General features: G+C 42.0%; 2 protein-coding genes across 2 annotated transcripts; both read right to left on the reverse strand.

Moving 5' to 3' along the window:
* Window positions 1-209: 209 nt before the first annotated feature.
* On the reverse strand, window positions 210-2211 carry hsd3b1 (hydroxy-delta-5-steroid dehydrogenase, 3 beta- and steroid delta-isomerase 1). Its single transcript, XM_070837943.1, has 3 exons — window positions 2061-2211; window positions 1660-1824; window positions 210-1050 (listed from the first exon to the last, which is right to left on the reverse strand). Exons 1-3 carry the CDS (start codon window positions 2209-2211, stop codon window positions 242-244), a joined length of 1125 nt encoding a protein of 374 aa, XP_070694044.1. The 3' UTR covers window positions 210-241.
* A 2516-nt stretch (window positions 2212-4727) lies between these two features.
* On the reverse strand, window positions 4728-19211 carry LOC139208560 (kelch-like protein 9). Its single transcript, XM_070838275.1, has 11 exons — window positions 19163-19211; window positions 17733-17786; window positions 16244-16377; window positions 15227-15402; window positions 14556-14688; window positions 13782-13978; window positions 13403-13478; window positions 12714-13271; window positions 12124-12303; window positions 11300-11413; window positions 4728-6899 (listed from the first exon to the last, which is right to left on the reverse strand). The coding sequence occupies exons 2-11, from the start codon at window positions 17735-17737 to the stop codon at window positions 6403-6405; spliced, it is 2070 nt and encodes a 689-aa protein (XP_070694376.1). The 5' UTR covers window positions 17738-17786; window positions 19163-19211; the 3' UTR covers window positions 4728-6402.
* Window positions 19212-19991: the final 780 nt, after the last annotated feature.

Genomic DNA, 19991 nt, shown 5'->3' on the forward strand with positions numbered 1-19991 from the left:
CGGCCATGTGCAAATAGTATCGTTGGCTCCTCACACCCAGGTGCAAATAGCATCTGTCTAATTTAAAAGACACTATAACTTAGAATTTCCACAGATTGTTCCTTTACTGCTCTTTGTCACTGAAGGAAAATGTGGTTCATCCTGCAGAAAAACACAACGTCACACATCGTATTACATTTAAAACTATTTGTATTACAGTTTTAAAATAGTGTTTTTCTTTAAATTAACAACCTTTCATTGATTATCTAGCTCTTCTTTTGGCCCTCTGTTGAGGCAGCTGTGAGGCGAGCCACTCAGTGGTGCGTCTCCGTGCTTCCTCCCAGGTGTATCTGGGGGCGTATCCCAGGTCCGTCTTGGCCTTCTGATAGGAGAAGCTGAACGGCGTGTTCAGCATGGTGAGGAGCTGCTGGTTCATCGGCGGGACGATGCGTTTGAGCGGTCGGAGCATCATGCACACCATCTCCAAAAAGAAGCAGATGACGTAGAGGAGGCTGAGCGGCAGCACGAGTTTCTCTTGGATGTTGAAGCCCAGAGGCGCCATCACGGCGTGGTTGAAGTCTGAATAGCTCACGGGTGGCGTGTCATCAGAGACGAAGTAAAACTTTCCTCCGACAGTGTTTCTTTTCCGTGGATCTTTGAGGCTGCGGGCTGCTTGGAGGTGGGCCACAGCCACGTTGCCCACATAGACGGGATTCACTAGGGCCTCTGGGCGAGACATACGAAACAGCACATCCCTGTTTCCTATCCCGTCACCCATGTGGCCCAGCAGGAAGCGGCAGCCCTCCCCATAGATGTACATGGGTCTGAGGGCGCAGGTGGCCAGCCGGCCTCCATTTTGGAGCATCTCACCGTGGGCCTGCAGGGTCCTCTCCTCTGCCTCCCTTTTGGTCTTACTGTAGGAAAACTTCAGAGCACAGTGGTAAACTGTGTCCTCAGTGCCGTTAACTATGGGTTCACCCTGAGGGTTCGGCCCCATCACCTCTATGGTGCTGGTGTAGATGAAGGACACCACGTTCTCCTGAACACATGCCTCCAGGAGCAGCTGCGTTCCTGCAAAATAAAAAAAGAGATTTTTGCATATTTTATCTCAGAGGAAACCTTCTTCTGGTGTCACCAACAAGAACGTTAGCAGCTTTAAGTGAAGATAAACTCATATTAGAGAGTCGTCCTCCTCTTGTTCAGCCATTTTAACATGCAGGACAGGGACTGCACCAGAAAACTACAATCTCTCTGCCGTTCTTGTGCAACTAGCTTTAGCCTCATGGACGACTCTGGTCATGCATAATGAGTGTGTGTACGCATAAGTACCAAAAAACTGAAGTGTCAGCTGAAGTGCAAACAATCAAAAGACTTTATATCTTCCTATCTACCTGACAGAGTGAAGAAATGAACAAATATGCCTATTTGCACCAGGGTGTAAATAGCTGTGGTCAGTTTCCAGTCGCAGTTTGGTTAAGTTTAGGCACCAAAACTACTTTCAGGTCAGGTTTTAGACAGAGAACACAGTTTGGGTTAAAGTAATAAGTGAAATAAAAATATAAAAAAGGTAGACTACATTAGAAACAAACCCTTTCCAACATACATCTGGGTGTAAATAGAATTATTGGATACTGACACCTGTATGCAGAGGTTTCAGTGCTTTAAAATCGACTGTCTCACCTTTGACATTGACCCCATATATTTCACGGTACTCCACGGCTTCAATAACGTCGATGATGGATGCGATGTGGAAGACGATTGATGCACCTCGGCAGGTTTTTCTCAGGAAATCACCGTCTCTGATGTCTCCCTCGAAAACACTCAACTTTGTGTCGCCTCTACAGTCTGACATTAACCAATTGACAGTCAAGTAATCAATTAACGAATATATATGATGTGATTATTTAGTAAACAGAATAACAATGTCGACAGTATTTTATTTGCTGTGTCCCATTAAAATGTAGAAAGCTGTCATCAATACTATAAAACAGCGTTTAAAGTTGGTGTGTTAAAGTTTAAGGAGATCGTGTCCTGCAGAGACAAAAGGAAAGATGGATCATCTGTTGTTAGGCAGGTTTTACCCTCCAGAGTCTGCAGAAGTTGGGGCTCTACGTGTTTGTCCAGCAGTCGGATCTCGGCCATCTTCTCCTCCTCGAGCAGCAGCTTCACCAGCCTCCTCCCCAGGAATCCACCGGCCCCCGTCACCACACAGACGTCACCTTTCAGAGACATCACAGGCTGCTTGTGTGTGAGTGTGAGTCTTTAAAAGGATTCTCCTCCAAAGAAAAACCTGAGAGTGAAACAAGCAGAATCTAACTGTAGTGTTGGTGGATGTTTCTGGTTCGGAGGCAGGACGACGGCACCTTCTGCCCTCTCAGTCTCAGCTCGTCCTCTTTTTGTAAACCCAGACACTTCATTTGAGCAAAGGCAGCGGGAAAAAGGGGGTGGGCTCTGCTGCCAGACAGAATTAGTCCTTTTTTTTAAATGCCAAGGACAGTCACTGTTAAGATTTTTTGTAATTTGGTGTGGTGCTCTGTTACAGTGGTGAGCAGACACATGATGGCACCTGAGGGTTAGTGGATTTCCCAACTGATTCTAGGTCATAGATAAGCTTTTGGGGGAAATACCACAATGACAAAATACTCAGTCACAAATAAAAGTCACGCATTCAAAACTTTAGTTAAGGGAAAATCCAGATTTTTTTTTGAGCAAAATGCACTTTAAGTAAAAGCCAAAGACACATTCAGAGTGTTTTATATGTTATGTTACATGTAAGCAGCATTTTAATGTTGTTAAACTTCAGTTTAGTTAAATCTATAACAAGGAAAATGTTAGAATCTGATCATGTGGAGTGAAAAGTTTGATGTGTCCTTAAATAGAGTCAAAGTATAAAGTAAAATGAAAAATAAATTCACACTTTACTCGATTAATTCAAAATTTTTCACCTGTATATATGAATAAAATTATGCTTTTTATACATTAAACCACCCAACAGATTATTGGGTAGTTAAATAATCTCCACATTCACCTGCTTAAACAGCAAAATGCTGCTTACACAGTGTTGCATTAATATCAACAATAACCCAACAATATGACATATGCACCAATTTAACACTCAGGAAGTGGCTCTTCTGCATAATTAGTACTTTTACTTTTCATACTTAAAGTACATTTTGCTGATAATACTCAAGAATTTCGATTGCAGGACTGTTAGTTTATTATTTGTACTTCAGTAAAGGATCTCAGTGCTTTTTGAACACTTGTAGTTGTGCAGGTTGCAACAGAAAATGACAGTTTCTCGTTTAGTTTCTTCTATTTTACACTTTTAAATCTGCACACTGTGTTTCCCTTGAACCAAAATCAGCTTTATGCAACAGTGCTGATTCCCTTTTTACAAACACTTTGTATACTTCCAACCTTTGTCTCCATAATGCCATTCAACAGCAGAAGACAGGAGGAGACATTTGCCTTGACGTGCAGTGACGTCTGACCCTTTTTACTGCTTTGTTTAAGGATTCTGCTTCAGATTGGATCCGTCCCCCAGTACATTAATTCAACTAAATCCCGTCCTCTCCAGAGGAAGGTGCAAGGCTAGAGCAGCCAAATAAAACAAGATTCGACATTTCAAGGTGACGTGTGTCTGCCAGATGGCCAAATATGTTTTCCTTTGCACAGTGATGAGTTATAGTTGGCCATGGCTTGCTCAGTAAATAGTACACTGGGTCATTTGGCTGTGTGGTGGGACCTCTGTGTACTGCAGAGTTTCTACCCTCTCAGACCATCCAGAATAACACGTAGGCCTTGTTTTTCCTTAAAACATAACTATCTTAACCTTTTTACATATTCTGGGTATGAAACGACTTCACTGCAGCCAGCAGCCATGAACAGACAACATTACAGAGAGGATCCCTACAGACACAGACCGGTAAGATCCCCTTTGTTTCAGAAACAGCAGTCGGCCCAAAGCCACCAGACTCCACTGACAAAAATAGTAATTTTACACAAGAGTTACTGGTCTACTGCTGTCTCGATCTGTTGGTTTGTTTGTGTTATTGAGTGACTGTGATGTTTTAGAGGGTTAGTTTGGATTTGTGGAACACAGGATGAAACAAACAAACTAAATGATCGAGGCAGCACTAGGCCGACTACCCACATGGTCTGTGAGGTAAAATGACTGTTTTTGTCAATGGGGTCTGGTGTGTTTGGAGAGAGCGATATAGCGGCTGTTTCTGGATAAACCAAAAGGATCTTAAAAGGTATATATCTGCTGGGATCCTTTCCACAACGCTGTCAGACACTTAGAATAACAATCTGAGCCTGTCAGTGGCTAAAATAGTATTTTAATCAACTGGTCTACTGGACCATTTCCAAACGTTTTTCTGCCTGCCAGTCATTTCAATCCCAAAATATGTAAAAAATAGAGCCCAGGTTTAAAAACAATTTCAGTTTTTAAGCAGGATTCACACAAGATTCTTTGAAGTTCTTGTGAACCTGATTTGCTTCGTTTTGCAAAAAATTAAATTGTGACTCACATCTTATTGTGTAGAAGAACTTATTGCTATTGTTTTTGTAACGCTGATTTCAATAATAGTCTCATGTACAGTCAGCATCTGTTTTCAGTATTTGTAGTCCTTGGCACAGCCGTCAGTATCACAGCTGTCTGCTGTCTTATCTGGAGGTGAAGGATGAAGTCCCAAGGGCAGTTTGATCGTCATTCACTTGCATCAGATGCACCAAAGACTCAGGAGGATCTCTCACTCTTTATTAGACTACATTTCCCAGCAGCACTGACTAGACGCCTACATAAAATGTGACAAACTTTCAGTGAATAATGAGATTCTGTAACACAAAGATCATAAAGAACATTTCATTGTCATCTCATACGGCTACATACACACATAAATATTCAAAGCATAACAAATCAAACACTTGTACATTTTTCCCCCCTAAAAGTAATTTTCCCCTCATTTACTGGGCCTTTTCAGACCAAAACTGATCAAACTAATCGGTGACACAGGGAATTCCAAATCACAACAAAGACATGTTGTCTTTGAAGCCAGTCTGGTTTAATTTAAATCTTATGACTCTGTGCCATAAACCTCCACCGCAAACTCATGTCCAGCTGTTTGTTCGCAGGATAATGTTGACATTGTTTTTTTTTTTTTGTTTTTTTTATGGGAGAGAGTCATTAAAAAAAGATTATTAATTTATCTTTTGATCACATTAGTTCAGCGTTTTAGGCCAAAAATCATTTTATTTTCCTTTATGCTCTTTTTCAAGTTCATACTTGGATTTGGAGGCCCTGCTAGAGCAGGTTTGTATGAGTTAATGTGTAAAAACACATTATTCTCTCATACAGACAGCTGATAAAACAGAAGATCTGCCTACCTAGAACTGGTGTTAGTGAGGAAAAAACAATGGCTGACATCGAGGTGGATTCAGGAGTTTTTCAGAGAGCGAGGACAGTGGTCACATGATCAATAGATCCCCTTATGACATCATAAATGGAGCAAAATCTAAACGGGATGTTTTCTGAAAGATGAAGAAGAGGACGGCCTTTTTCTCGTTGTTTGGCCGTGAGCCACACTGGAGCCACACATTTGTGTCGAAAAGACATCATTTTGCACAATATGGGCCCTTTAATTTCGGTGACATGATGGATTTGTCTCCGTCTTACTGATCGTGACTCACGGGTCAATCAGATTCAACTCCAATATCCGATGAATCAGTGTCCAGCCCATCTGAGAAGGAGGGAGGGTTCACTCCTTTAGTCAGGATGCACTGAGCTTTCACATACTGAAGCTGCAGAGGGAAGGACGACGTCGGAGCTGCGAGAGAGGCCAAACGCAAAGACAGAAAAATGGCATTCGAGACAGTAAAGTCTTTGATAGAAAGGAGCAGAAAAACAGCTGAATGCTAATGCTAGCTAGCTAGCCATACTTGCGCCTGCAGCTTGTGTTTGTAACCCACACTGTTTCCTGTTTTGCCATCTTTTCACCACAAAATGCAGACTAATATCTTGCTGCCATTTCCGGTCTGATAGCGACAAATGTCAAAAAAACCCCAGTCTGAGGTGCATCAGCTCCACAGACTGTGAAGAAGTGGACGTAGCCTCTGAACATTTTAAATGTTAGAGCCTTAAAGCTGCTTTCTCGCTAATGTCCAGCAAGAGGACGACTCCACCGGCTCCAACAGAAGCCTGATTGGATGGAAGTATGAGAAAATGAGCCGACTTCTCACTTCAGTGATGAGTTTAGTCTCTAGTTTACAGTCTTCTTCAGCACAGCAGGATGTTCATTTGGTAAATTATGGTCCCATTTAGAGGAAATGGACAATAAAGCAGGCTTTAAAGCAGGACTGAACGTCACTTCTGGCTCCAAAAAAACAAGATGGCTACCTCCACCTCTTATGTACGGTCTAGGATCAGCTCTTAGATGTGGGCAGTGGACACTCCTGTAGCTGAGCCTCGTCCACCGACCCCTCCGGCAGATGAACCGTCATCGCACAAGCACGAATCCCCCCCAGAGGCTCCAGCACATTGAACACTCGGTCCCACGCGTCCAGCTCTGGATCGTACCGCTGCACAATGTCAACCATGCACCTGCTGTTCCAGGAGTACCCTCCCACCACGTAGATCTGCCCTTTAAACACGGTCACGCCAACGTCGCTCTGGCCCCGCGGCATCGGCGCCACCACCGTCCACTGGTCTGTCTCCGGGCTGTAGTATTCGCAGCCCAGGACGTCGTCGTAGTCGCTGCTGCCTCGGAAGTGATTCCCGCCCATGACGTAGAGTCTGTCGCCCTCGGTGCACATGCAGTGGAGGCCTCGGAGCTCCATCATGTCGGCTCGTCGGCTCCATGCGTCGGCGACGGGATCGTAGCACCAAAGCTCCTTCTGGAAGGTGTCACGGGTGATTCCACCTGGAGGAGAATCCCCCCAAAAATATGACCCAATGTTACAAATATTCCTCCATAAAAAGATCTAACAGGTGTTAAAACCTGCAAGAAAATGACTTTACTCAGTAGAAACTAGAAGTTCACAAACACTATTCAGACTATTCAGAGAGAAACGTTATTCTAATAGCAGCAAGTGTTTCAAGTCCCTTCTATTAATTGTGATCTACTTGTGTAAATGTTTTTCTCTTCTCAAGATCAAGGTCATTTATCTCGTTATTGCACAGAGGAACAGGAAGCTGCAGTGAACAGAGGAATTCTTTGTTTGCACTTTTTTAAAAATCTTTTACAATTAAAAAAAGAAAGAATGTACATATCAGATATTTTTCTTCTATAGAAACACTGAAGGTTTTAATTATTGAAGGTCTTGTTCCTTCTAATTAATCCACTCAGGGTTGTGAGGCGTTTGGACCATAAACTTAAGTGAAGCTAAAACATCTGGATGATAAAAAATTTAAAGTATGAGTTAAATAAATTCCTCCCAAAGATGGTTTCTGTCATTCTCAAGTGTTCATTTTTCTGATGCTATAAAACAAAAAGTTAAACATCATTATTAACAGCCAGCTCTGACCCGTGATCGTGCCAGGCAGCAAGACAAGACAACTTTATCTCCAGAGCACATTTCATTAGAGAGAAGCACAGTGTGCTTTACATTTGAAAAGATGGAGAGTGTATCTGAGTGGCTCTGAATAATGTCACCAGTGTAAGATGGCAGCGGCCGTATCCGGGATATTGTGGTTTCATATTTGCGCAGTGGGAGGAAACAGAGACACGTCGTCCATCTTTATATTCACTCTGTAGTTTGAAGCCAATCCCAGCTGACATTTAGTGAGAGACAGCTGACTCATATAGACAGACAACCTTTAACCAGTAAATATTATAGAAACCAAGCATAGAACCCTTTAGTTTAGACTCTGCTGTCACCACGTCTGCACACGACAACTGCAACTCACTTTCTTCACAAAAGTCTCCATTTTGGTACATTCAAGGACACGGGACATTTTGGAGCCTGTGTTGTTGTAATGCCATATGGTTACTGTTCACATTAGCCCTGCAGCCACTTGTCATAGTAGCTCATTATAGTAACCTAGATCGATATGGAAAGATCAGATCAATAAATTAGGTCTGTACTAGACGACTATGAAGCAAAATGATGTTGTGGGGCAGAAAATGATGCGACATTATGGAACATCTCAGTGTTTGAAGCCACCGACAGGAATAAAAAACATTTTCCTTTGGGTCTGATGATTGCCGGACACATTTGGGGTAATGTAAGTAGACAACTCAACAAAATATAGAATGTAGATCAGCTCATCTTTAGGCATTTTAATGCAGAAACTGAAATGAAGCACTCAGGGCTTCAGGGGCTCTAGATTTTGCTTTCAGTGTCCCGTCTCTGACTTTTTTTGGTCACATGCTAGTGATCGTTTCATTTCGTCTTTCCAGATCAGAGAGCTGCTCTCTCTTTGACCTGCTGATGTTTCAGCAGCCAAGGGCACAACAGCTGTTCACCATGTTAATATCTGCTAATTTCTGCCACTTTTAGCTCACTGTTTTGGTTATTATATTTCTCAGATGTAACCAAACCAGGTCTAAAACACAGAATACTGGACTGACTGACAAATAGCGGTAACTTCACACCTTTGGCTCAGTACTTAACTTTGTTTTGTTCATTTCACACTGAGATGGAGATCTCACAAACAGCTTGAAGCACTTAAATGTCACGTAAATGTGTCCAACAGCAGTACATGTTGTGCTCTGGTACATCACCAGCAGGCTGCAGCTGTTGAGAGCTGTGGGGTTTTAACTGTGGCTTAAAGTCCTGTGACCCACTTCAACCACAAGTCTTCATGTTTCCTGCCTCACAGCCCTTCACGTTAAACTTCTGTTTCTGCTCGTAATGTGTGAAACCGGCTTCCTGTCCAAGGTTGCTAAGAAACCTGCCCGAGATCAGACAGAGCGGCTCGTGAGAGTCTGCTGCTACACAGGAAGTGATTTCAAACAGGTCACCCAAGGAAGCTGTTGCTGCTTATAGAAACTACCTGTAAAAAGCCCCTACCCCTCCTAAACTGATGGCAGGGCTGCTGTGAACGCTGATTCCTCCTGCATGGAGGTTTGTGATGATTCTACTGTCACGGAGCCGAAGCTGAAATCAGTCTTTCCACTATAATGTGATTGTCACAGTTTAAAGGCATCCTGGGGCGTTTTGACCTCTAGTTGCACCACTGAGCTTGTCCTCCCTGCCAGTGGTTTCACTCTATCCCACTAATATCCAAAGATATGCAGCAATGAGCCAACAAAGGCTGCCAGTAAACATGTATGTTAGTACAAACAGAAAATCTACTTTGGAGGTTTATGGGGAAGCAAATGCATTCAAGACGTTTGTTAAACCTGAGACATCCAACAGAGTCTCCTGGTCCTGGTGACCTGCTCTCCTGTGTGTTTTAAATGTTCCTCTGCTCCAACACACCTGATCCAAATGAATGAGTCAGGGCTTGATGACGAGCTGGTCGTTTTAAGCAGGTGTGTTGGAGCAGGGAAAAGTTTAAAACATGCGGACCAGAGCTGGGAAACACTGTTGTGCTAAATAAATGGGCGTTTTGGACCATGATGTCACCTGTTGGTGTGTGGTCTGCTGCTCTGAAGCCTCGAATTCAGCATTTTCAAAATCACCATAATGGTTAAATGTCTGTCACCATCTTTATTTACGAAACAGAAGAGACCCATGAGGTTTCTCCCTGCAGCTGATTGGTTAGGCATAGGCAAGTCCCTCCTCTGATTGGTTAATGAGCAGGTAGCCCCGCCCTAAAGCTCCCCACCCCCCTTTTCCTGGTGTATTTTCCTCTAAATGGACCATAATTTACTAAATGAACATCCTGCTGTGCTGAAGAAGACTGTAAACTACAGACTGAGAGCAGAAACTCATCAGGAAAATGTTCACTGAGCTGATAAATCATTTCCTCATTGACTTCCATCCAACCAGAGCCAGTGGAGGCTCTTCAGTCCACTTCTTTCATACAGTCTATGGTTTTGGTGAGTAACAGTAATTTAAATCTAATGATTTTCCCTGTTAACAGCTCAAGATGAAGGTTTTTCTGAGCTGTTTGGTAAGTTGAGTTGGAGCATTTCTTTGAGGCTTCATAGGTCCTGTTCTGCTTGTGCGCAAAGTCAGGAGAGTTTTTAAAAAGTGAGAGCATTCAGCCAGATATATATCACACTGGTGACAGACACAACAGGTGACTTGTTGAAGCACTGAACAATAAACTTTGTGTTGACTTTCTTGACAGATGGTCTCTGCTGATTGTGTAAGGGAGAAGTTGCATGACTCTGCTAGACAACTGTAAAAAGCCTTTACTGAGGAAGTCAGTCATGTTTCAACAACAGTGGAGACTTTGCGTCACAGTCACAGACCCTTTTTTTTTTTTTTTACAGTTAATGGTGGTTTCTTTTTACCAGGAAAGCAAATTTTCAGTAACTTCAACCGTGACCGTGATCTCTTTCTAACCACAGAGTTTTTTGTAAATGTAAGCAAACCCTGAAGACCGAAGTAGCAGGTCAATAAATGCTCATATGAGTCATTTTTGAAACAGTCACAGGGGCCATTTAAATGGAAACAGACATACGAGTTATTTTGTTGTTCAGGTCTGAGGACTTCACACAGCTGCTCATGGTCCATTGTGCCTTTTAACAAATTAGTAATCTAGTTTAAATAAGCAGCATTAACTCTGTCTGAGAACATTCAAAATGTAAGTTGAACCACTGAAATCTTTAGGAAATGTGACTTAATCTCATAGTTTTTTTTTTACTACTTTATCACTGTGTCTTGAAATGAGTGTGCAACTATTTACATATGGAAACAGTCAATGGAAAGATCCAAGTGGGTGTAATGTTTATGTTGAGACGTTTATTCACCAGATGATGAGGCAGAGACACGTCCACACAGGCTGAAAATGTTCATACATTTATAAATCTACTTCATGATTCACACATGAAGGAATAAAAGAGGCTGGAGACGCACACATTCACGGCTGTGTGTCGACCTGTGACGACGTTTATATGCACAAAATATTCTGGTTTTTTTTTGCTCTCACTGCAGATTCTGGTTCCATGACTAATGAATATTCCATTAATATTCCCAGTTATGTGCAGCAGCATTTATTCTTCCACTAAAAGCCTCTAATATCTGTTGATATCCAAGTCTTTGAAACTGTCTAACAGCAGGTGTGTGTGCTTTTCTTTTGGGCAGCATCTCCACCTGCAGGACTGTAAACTGTTGGCTGGTTGGTTCGTTTCCAACAAACAAACAGGCTGCATGACTAAATGTGTTCTGAATGTGTTCAAAGAAGACTAATGTCCTGTTTCCTTACCTGAGATGTACATGAGGTTCCCGTGAACTGTTCCAGCATGTCCATAGTGAGGCTCCATCATATTGGTCACAAATGTCCACTCATTTTTCTTCAGGTTGTAGCACTCCACTGTGTCTGATCACAGAGACGGAGAGGTGTTTGGGTTATGAAGTGAAATGTGAAAAACAATAAGACGATGTGATGAACCTTCAGAGAATTATCACCTGAATCTGCAGCTTCCCTCAGCTTTATGGAGCTTTATAACTACTTTCAGATTCATCTGCAGCTGTCTGGCTGTTTTTTATTATTATTATTATGTTATTTTTTTTACTCCCACCGCTCTCATAGCTCCATTTTCAGCCGCAGCAGAGAAAAAACTCTACAAACCTACTGAACACCTGCTCAGCAGCAAACTGCAGACAGTTTGCAGAAAGTTAGCAACTGTCTTGTGAAAATAAAGGAGATTTTAGCCGCTAAAGAGCCAGATCTCAAAAACTGAGCTTAAAAAGAGTGAATATTGGACCTTTGTACATTCATTAAGTGGCCAGAAACATGACTCCACGTGAATTATAGTCTTGTTCAGCACTATAACTGCTGAATTTGTAAACAGTTTCCCAATGAGTTGGCTATATCATCTCAAAATATCATCTCAAAACGTGAAGATACGTCATTGTTGTGTTGATAACTTCTTTACGTTGTCCCCAAGTGGCCAAAAAGATAAACCATTGCAAGTAATCTGACCAACAACAAACTGCATTGACGAATTAAAGGATGTTAAAGAAATAAATCATCACAGTAGTGAACACAGTTCTGACAGCAGCAGTCAAGAATTAGTTGCAGCTCACCAATCTCTCCTGAAGCATTTCTTCCTCCAACTGCAAACAGTTTCCCCTTCAAGGCGCTCAGGTGGAAGAAAGTCCTCTTCTCGTTGAGTGAAGCAATCTGAAGCCACTTGTCGAAGCGCGGGTCGTAGCGATAGGCGCTGTCGATGGCCGTCTTGCCCTTGGTGTCGTAAGTACTCTGGCCTGAGATTCACCAAGAAACGGTGGGAAATAAAATGGAGGATGAATTATAACATGAAGAGTTAAGTCATGTATGTAACATAACCTTCACTGTAACTTATGCTATGTAGTTAATGTAACTTCTCTTCTGTAACATACTTTTAACTCAAGCCATCATATTTTTCTTACCCTCACTAAATAGTTTTGGTCCCTAAAACTAATGAAGTAGTTAGTCATATTTGGTGTTTTGGGAGTCATGAAGTCTTTGATTTGTTCTATTCATCAACCATTAGGATTTAGGACAGACCAAGACTGACTTTTAGGTTTTCCTGATTCTGTGTTTGTGTGTTTGCCCAATTAAATAGGTTGTTGAATGAACAGTTGATGTGAGTATCACCCTGTGAGTGTACAGCGTGAACTGTAGGTGCTCTGACCTCCAACAATAAAGAGGAAGCCTCCCAGAAGAGCCACACCATGCTGGTACCGCGGCACCTCCATGGGCTTCAGGGCCCTCCAATGGCAGGTGTTTTCATCGTACAGTCTCAGCTCCCGGCTCACCACCAGCTGCTGGCGCATCACCCCGCCCAGCGCCAGGATGTGGGTGGACTCGGAGCGTATTTGCGTCCGCTCGGTCTGCAGAGCTGGCTGCATGAAAGGCATCATCTGGTAGTTGCTGGCCTCCAGCAGGAGGTTCACGCAGGCCGTCTCAGAGCGCATCATGGAGTCTCCTCCGTCTTCATCTTCCTGGGAGATCTGGATCAGCTCGCTAGGACTCATCAGCGGGAAGCGAATGTGGCGCATCAAGGCATGGACAGAGGAGCGGCGATTGGGAAGGTCATGCTCCAGCCATCCTCTGGCGATGTGGTAGAGCTCCAGCTCTGTGAAACCCTCCAGGGAGTTACTGGCCAGAGCGTTGGCCATGGTGGCTTCAGAGAGCTGAAGGTAGCGGCCACACTCCACCAACGACGAAAGATTCTTGCTCACAAACTCACCTAAGTTTGATACGACAGAGAGGATCGACTTTGATTATCACGATCCTCCAGTTTGTTTTGGAGGATGAATAGTTTTTAGGGGTTACCTCATTACACTGATTCAAGAGAGACTGTACTTTTATCACACTCACCAATATTTAGCTGAACGTCCTCCAGAAGCAAGTCTGTGGCGATGCGCTCAACCTCCACACAGTTATCAGTAGAGATCTGCATTAAAGACAGAATAAACACAGGTTAAGTTAAATTAATAAAATAATTACTGGCTCTCCTCTGCATTTCTTTCCCCATTTTGCAGCTGAGACCATTAGCGCTGACATTCTTGGGTCACTCATAAATGTCTTTTGTTCTGTAATGTGTGATTGAGGCTCAGAGAGGACAATTAAAGGACATTAGAGGACAGTGAAGCACTCAGGGGGATCTGGCAGCTTAATGAGCAAGACCTCCAATGTCGCTGAAGATAAAAACCCGCCTTTAATGAATGTGTGACACTACACTGGAACAACCTCTCACCTCACTGCTCAGAAGCTGATTACAGAAGCTCAGGACAGGCATCACCTGCAAGAAGTTTGCAGCCTCCAGTGTGTCCTGGAGATTACCCATGTTCAGGCTGACTTTGGATGTGTAAATGAAGTCTATGATGTTCTTCAAACCCAACTTAGTGACCCCATGCAGCTTGATCTCTCTCATCTCCTGCTCCCTCATGCCTCCTGGACAAGGAAAAGACAAGTGACAAAGACAAGGTTAATGAATGATTCTCATTTCAGGGGGTTGATCTCGTGCAGGCACGATGCCAAAGTGCTCAGTCAGCAAGATACAAAGTCAGTGTTGACAGTGTAAATCCTGGTGGCTCAGGCGGTGTGAGGACAATCAAACAACTGTAGTTAATTACGGTTTAAAATGCAAATATCGTTGTGAAGCTGCAACCAAAAGGAAATTTAATGCAGAAGTGAATCAGAATCCTTCCTCTTTTCTTTTACTATTTGTGGATCTTTATTTAAAAGTGAAGTATGACTAGTGTTGGGCAAGTTTAACAGTCCAATACTGTCAAACAATATCAGAATACCCCAAAACTAACAACACTGATATCAGCAGCAGCTGAACTGTATACTCTTAGTGTTGTTAATACCATGATTATTGTATTACCAGATGTGTTTCTAATGTTTTGTGCACCCAAATATAGATATACTTACATGTATATTACATTACATTGTAATCCAGCCGGCCTTGACCCCAAAGGCCCAAGTTTTCTTTGCTGCTCACTTTGAACAGAATAAAACAGCTCACCTGTGAACATTGCTTTGAAATAGTCACTGGATGAAGCCATGATGACTCGATGGACTGGGAACGTTTCCTTACTGTCCCCAGGAATCAAGACGACGTCACAGAAGGTCTCATCTGCCCGAAAGGCATCAAAGCCCTGCAGGAAAAACAGTATTTGTCATGACTGACTTGGCTAGTGTTGCATTTTCACTATTTCAATAAGCTGCTGAGGGGTTTGGTGGCTTCCACAGGATTTCTCACTGCCTCTTTAGTTTGTTAGTAATGATGTTGGATTAGTGGCTAATATGCCCTATAACAGAGTGTAAATGCAGAGAGGATCGAACAAATAACATCCACCTCATAATAATAACTCTTTATTTATATTGCGCCTTTCTAGAAACCTTTGCATAGACAGCAAAGAAGAGGAAGTAAGGAGTTATTGTGCTGTCAGAGCCATATTCTAGTATAAGAAACTCTTGAGTAAACTGTGGTACCACATTTATGTTAGAAGCTGCATGACGTACTTTGAGCGTGCTACAGACAACAGGGACACTTGGGATGATGCAGCACCTTTTTTACACCAATTACAGAGATTATTTCTCAATTTATGTAGAAAATAGTTGTTTACTTCCATAATTGGAGCCCAAAATAATCCCTTTAGCTATTCAGTTAGTTGATCAGTCCCAAAAATGTACCTGCAACACAGCTGCCCCATGCGCTGTGCTGCTGAACACCTTGGACAGCGGCCGAGGGGGAAGTTTGGGCTTTGTGGCTTTGTCCGGCCGTTTCGGTGGCGTTTCCGTCGATGGGCGGAGAGGAGCTGAAGGTGGAGCTGCAGGTGGAGCAAGAGGTGGTGGAGAGGGCCTGTCATCTGTCAAAGGAAAGTCATGATACTGTTGGTGCTGCAGGTTCCTATTCAGTCAACACACTGATATTCTATTCCTGCCACATAGAGAAAGTCTGTGAGTCTGTGAACTCAAGGCTTCAAAACACTGGTCCACAAACCAATGGGTGGCGACCACGGTGACAACGTCCACTTATACAGTCTATGGGTGCAATTTTAACCCTTTCATGCCTGAATTATAATTCAGGCGTGAAAAACAAGGTTTGAACTTTATCTTTTTTCAACCCATGTTTTATATAAAGATATATTTACATTGTTACACAGTTGAAATATAGTCAGTGATGCATGATATACATTTCAGTGGACATGTGATTAATCAGAATTTCCTCCCAATATAAAATCAATAAAATACAAATTTAGCAATTGCATGACTCCTTAGATGTTACTTGAGGGTAGGGTCTCTTTTTATAGAAGGTTTGGACAGAAAAAATTAGCAACTTGGTGTTTCTGGCTGTCTGAATGGGTTAACTACTTTATATACAAAGGACAGTTTAATCTATAACCATGCATTACATTCTAAACCAAATCTTAATCCAACAAGTAACTACTAACTGTTGCTGTCCAATAAATGTAGTGGGCTAAACTGTAATTCCCTCTCAACTGTACTGGAGTACAGTATAAGATGATAGAAAAGGGAAATACTCAGTCAGATGGGGAAGTGGAGACATCAAACATCTGTGTTTGAATGGAACACTATGGATGCAAACTGCACGGACATGTGGTGGGATTCTCTTCTCTTTCTTACATCAGATGGGGTCGATAATTAGAACTACAAAAGGAAGCCTGGACAGATCCGGCGAGCACACACCTTGTTGAGCAGGCGGAGCAGGGGGCCTTTCTGGCTGCGCCGGAGGTCTCGGAGAATCTCTGGATTGATGCCTGCTGCCCAGACGAGACAATCTGCGGCTCAGCCTCCCCGGCCCGCTGTCATCTCCGCTTCCCCTACAGGAGAGGAGGAGGAAGACGCTTCAAGAGCCGCTCGTGCTTTTCTGGGTCATTTTGCATCTCCAACAAAGCGACACCAGAATCTCACAGCAGTTCAGTCTGATGTTGTGACCGCAACAAGATATATGAAGAATTATCCAAAACAGCTTAATGAATTTCATGTCAATGAGGGCAAAACTAAGCTTACAAAACATGCGACAAGAGATATTTAGATATTTAGATATTTCTCAGTTTTGTTTCTCAGCACTTCTTGTGCACAAATACCACTTCCTTCAGTTGAATTTACAGGCCCAAACTCCTGACATGGCCCAAAGCCTAACTTTATCCATCTCTAATCTTAAGTATTTGATTAGTAGAGTTTGTTTCCGATACGAAAACCCTCCCCCCTCGATGCAGCTTCCAAAAGTCCCCCGTCTGCTTTGTGTTGTTTGTTCTGCGATGTGAAAAGGAGCAGCCAGTGAACCATCTTGAAGTACAACATGTGTGTTTCCTGCTAAGCTACTCAGATACAGTACAGTAAGTCCAGGTGAAATTAAAGAGACAGAATATACCCAGAGTATATAGTGTATATTCTGTAAACAAAAATGTTTAAAATTGAGGGGAAAAGTAGAACACTGGCACAAATTAGTGATTTTAATTTAACATTATCATTTAATGATTTTTAAATGGATGATTAGTGTAGCCTACCACCAAAATTTCTCCTCTGGAAATCAACTGCTTGTTTATACACACAATTTCAACTCTAAGCAGTTTTTCCTGTATTTTCTGTAGAATGTAGTATGCAGGAATCCCAAAGCTAATATATTTAGTGAAAAATATGATCTTTGATAAACGCAGCCTGAGTTCCTGCCATTCAGAGCATTAAACCTGGACCCTGTTCTACCCTGTGGGTCAAAATTGAAGCTGGGAAATGACCGAATGGAAAACAAACACTTTTAGCTTCAGTGATCTAGTTTCAAACCTCAAGAGTCGTTTCCAGCGAACGATGCATTCAGTAACACCCTAAATTCTACGGGTGGGTGATGAAAAGTGGCAAATAAAAATGTGCAATAACAAGAAATGAAATGCTGAAACACATAATATATATTTATATATTTATATTTTCCCCCATGTGCAATAGCCTTTCTATCACCTCATTCTTTCATTCTTTCACCATACATTATTTTTTGTATATACTGTACATGCAAACATACATATATTTTATATTTTTTATTCCCTTTCTTTGTATGTGTGAACTGTATCCTGTATGTGTGAATCAGAACTGCTGCTGACTTGAAATTTCCCCATTGTGGGATAAATAAAGGAATATCTATCTATCTATCTATCTATAAAACAAAAAGAAACCACCTCACCCCATTTCATTGGCCTCTTGGATTTGAGGACTGTTGCTGCGCCGATGAGACCTCCTACATGGAGACAAAAGAAGAGCCTTAGTGGACACAAATAGAATTTATGAGGGTGATTTGATATTTTGAGTGTCTGATTGAACCCAGAAGAAAACAGGAAAAGACCTGCAGCCTACACTTGACTACAATCTGATGTTCACCCGTGCAGAAAATGATGAAATATCTCGTGATCTGTAGAAGATGACTCATTGTAAAGTTCCCTCTATACGAAGACGATGTGATGTTTTCTGTTTGATGTGGCTTTAGCAAACTTGACTTCAAAATCTCTCATGTTTGCTGGACAGCAAAGCGTGAATTTTCCTCTTTCTCGACATTATGTTGCACCCTGAAACATCAGGTGTCAGCTTGTTTAGCATTAGATGAAATCAGCTGCATCAGAGGCTTTGTGGATGTTTTTCTGATATTTTGTGAGCACATTCACCTTTGGCTGTATTTGGTTTTACTTTCAGTCATGTACAGCACCTGATGTGTTCAGAAATTAACATGTATATTAAATAAGTACTAAAACATACTTTACACATGATTAATGTTAATAAAATCAGCATTATACAAATTTTTTTATCTATAATACAAAGACTTTTTTGCAGAATTTGACCAAAAATAACGACCAACAATCGTCTTTATAGTTAATTTATCTATAATTGTCTACAATATACCACGTACCACATTTATGAGTAGGTGCTGTCACATTTAGTTGTTTATCTTCTTCTTATTTGTTAATCCTGTTGCAGTTTTTATTGTTAATCTCTAACTGTAGTTCATTGTTATATTTTATCTTTAAGTGTTATGTAGCACCCACAGAAAGGTTCTCGCTCTGATCATATATGTCATGTTCTTGTAGCCCAGCAGGTCTTTTTTTTGTTTGAATCACTAATGACATGATACAGTACATTACTTGTTGCCTCCCACGCACTAATACAGTGTTGACTGATGACTGTGTGATCACTTTGATATTGTATGACAGTGGAATCAGGAGCAAAACAAGCTTTACAATGACGTTTTGCTGCTTTTACTGTAACTGACTTCTGTTTTAAAACCGTTTCAATGCTGCGTCTTCACATGGTGTCATAACGAAAGCTACAACAAAAAAAAAACATAACGTATGAATTCACTTTCCCTCAACTGACCCCTTACATAAAACAAAGTGACCACACTCGAGCTGTTGCTCGAACAACAAAGAAGAGACACAATAGCTTAGTGTCATCAGATCAGAGTTAGAATGAAATGATGAAATGCAACCCTGCAGCCTAAATTTACCTTCCTGTGCAGCTGAAACTGAATCCTACGAATACACACATGAGTTTATGGTGCTTTTATTGACATGGACTGGCGCCTCACATGGACCTGGATCTAAAGCACGCCTGTGGGTGACCTACCTTGAAGAAATCCTCCTCAGCAGACTGGACCCGAGGCCTCCCTCCAGCCTGCTCGTGTAACCAACCGGAGCCCTGAGAGGAACAGTGAGCACAAAATGCCTGCTGCACTGCACCGGCTGTTTGGAGAATTTAAGCGTCTGGGTGAGCATCACCTCGGTTTTGTTGCCTTAACCGAGACCTCAGTCACTTCCTGTGCTACTTCTCTTTCTCGCTGTCGACGTCTTTCTGCATGTTGATGTGTGTCACACTTGTGATACAGTCAATGAAATGAGCACAAGCTGTTTTTAAAGGTTTGAATTAAGTATATATTCACATTAGCAGGCCTTTGGTCACCTGATGTCTCATCATTCAATCGTACATTTTATAGTATCTTCATGTCTTTTGCTGAGTTGAAAACACGACATACTCAACAAGACTTTCTTCTTCATTTGACCTTTTAAAGTGGGAGTTTATTGTTGGCTTTGTTTTCTAGATGCTGGCCTGTAATGACTCACAATCATTGACCAGGTTAGTTTTTCTGTCCCGCTCTTCTTCTGTCAGATTATATGATTCCGTCAGATTGGGTCATGTTTACTGCGTTTATGATCGGGGACAATATGAGCGACCCCCTCTGGTGGTATTCACGACTTTGGCCTTGCAAAGCTCTGAGTTCATGAGTTGTGATGTGATGTTAACGTTCTCAGAAATGATCTGGTCGAAGGTGAGTTCTGATTTTAGAGTTTTAGTCATAAAGAGTTAAAGGTTTTCAAAGTAAATTTAAGTGGAACATGTTGATATTGCCTCACATTTGCTGCATTCATGTTACATTAACTAGCTGAATTTATAGCCT

The sequence above is a fragment of the Pempheris klunzingeri genome, chromosome 10, assembly GCF_042242105.1.
Source record: "Pempheris klunzingeri isolate RE-2024b chromosome 10, fPemKlu1.hap1, whole genome shotgun sequence".
Lineage (NCBI taxonomy): Eukaryota > Metazoa > Chordata > Actinopteri > Acropomatiformes > Pempheridae > Pempheris > Pempheris klunzingeri.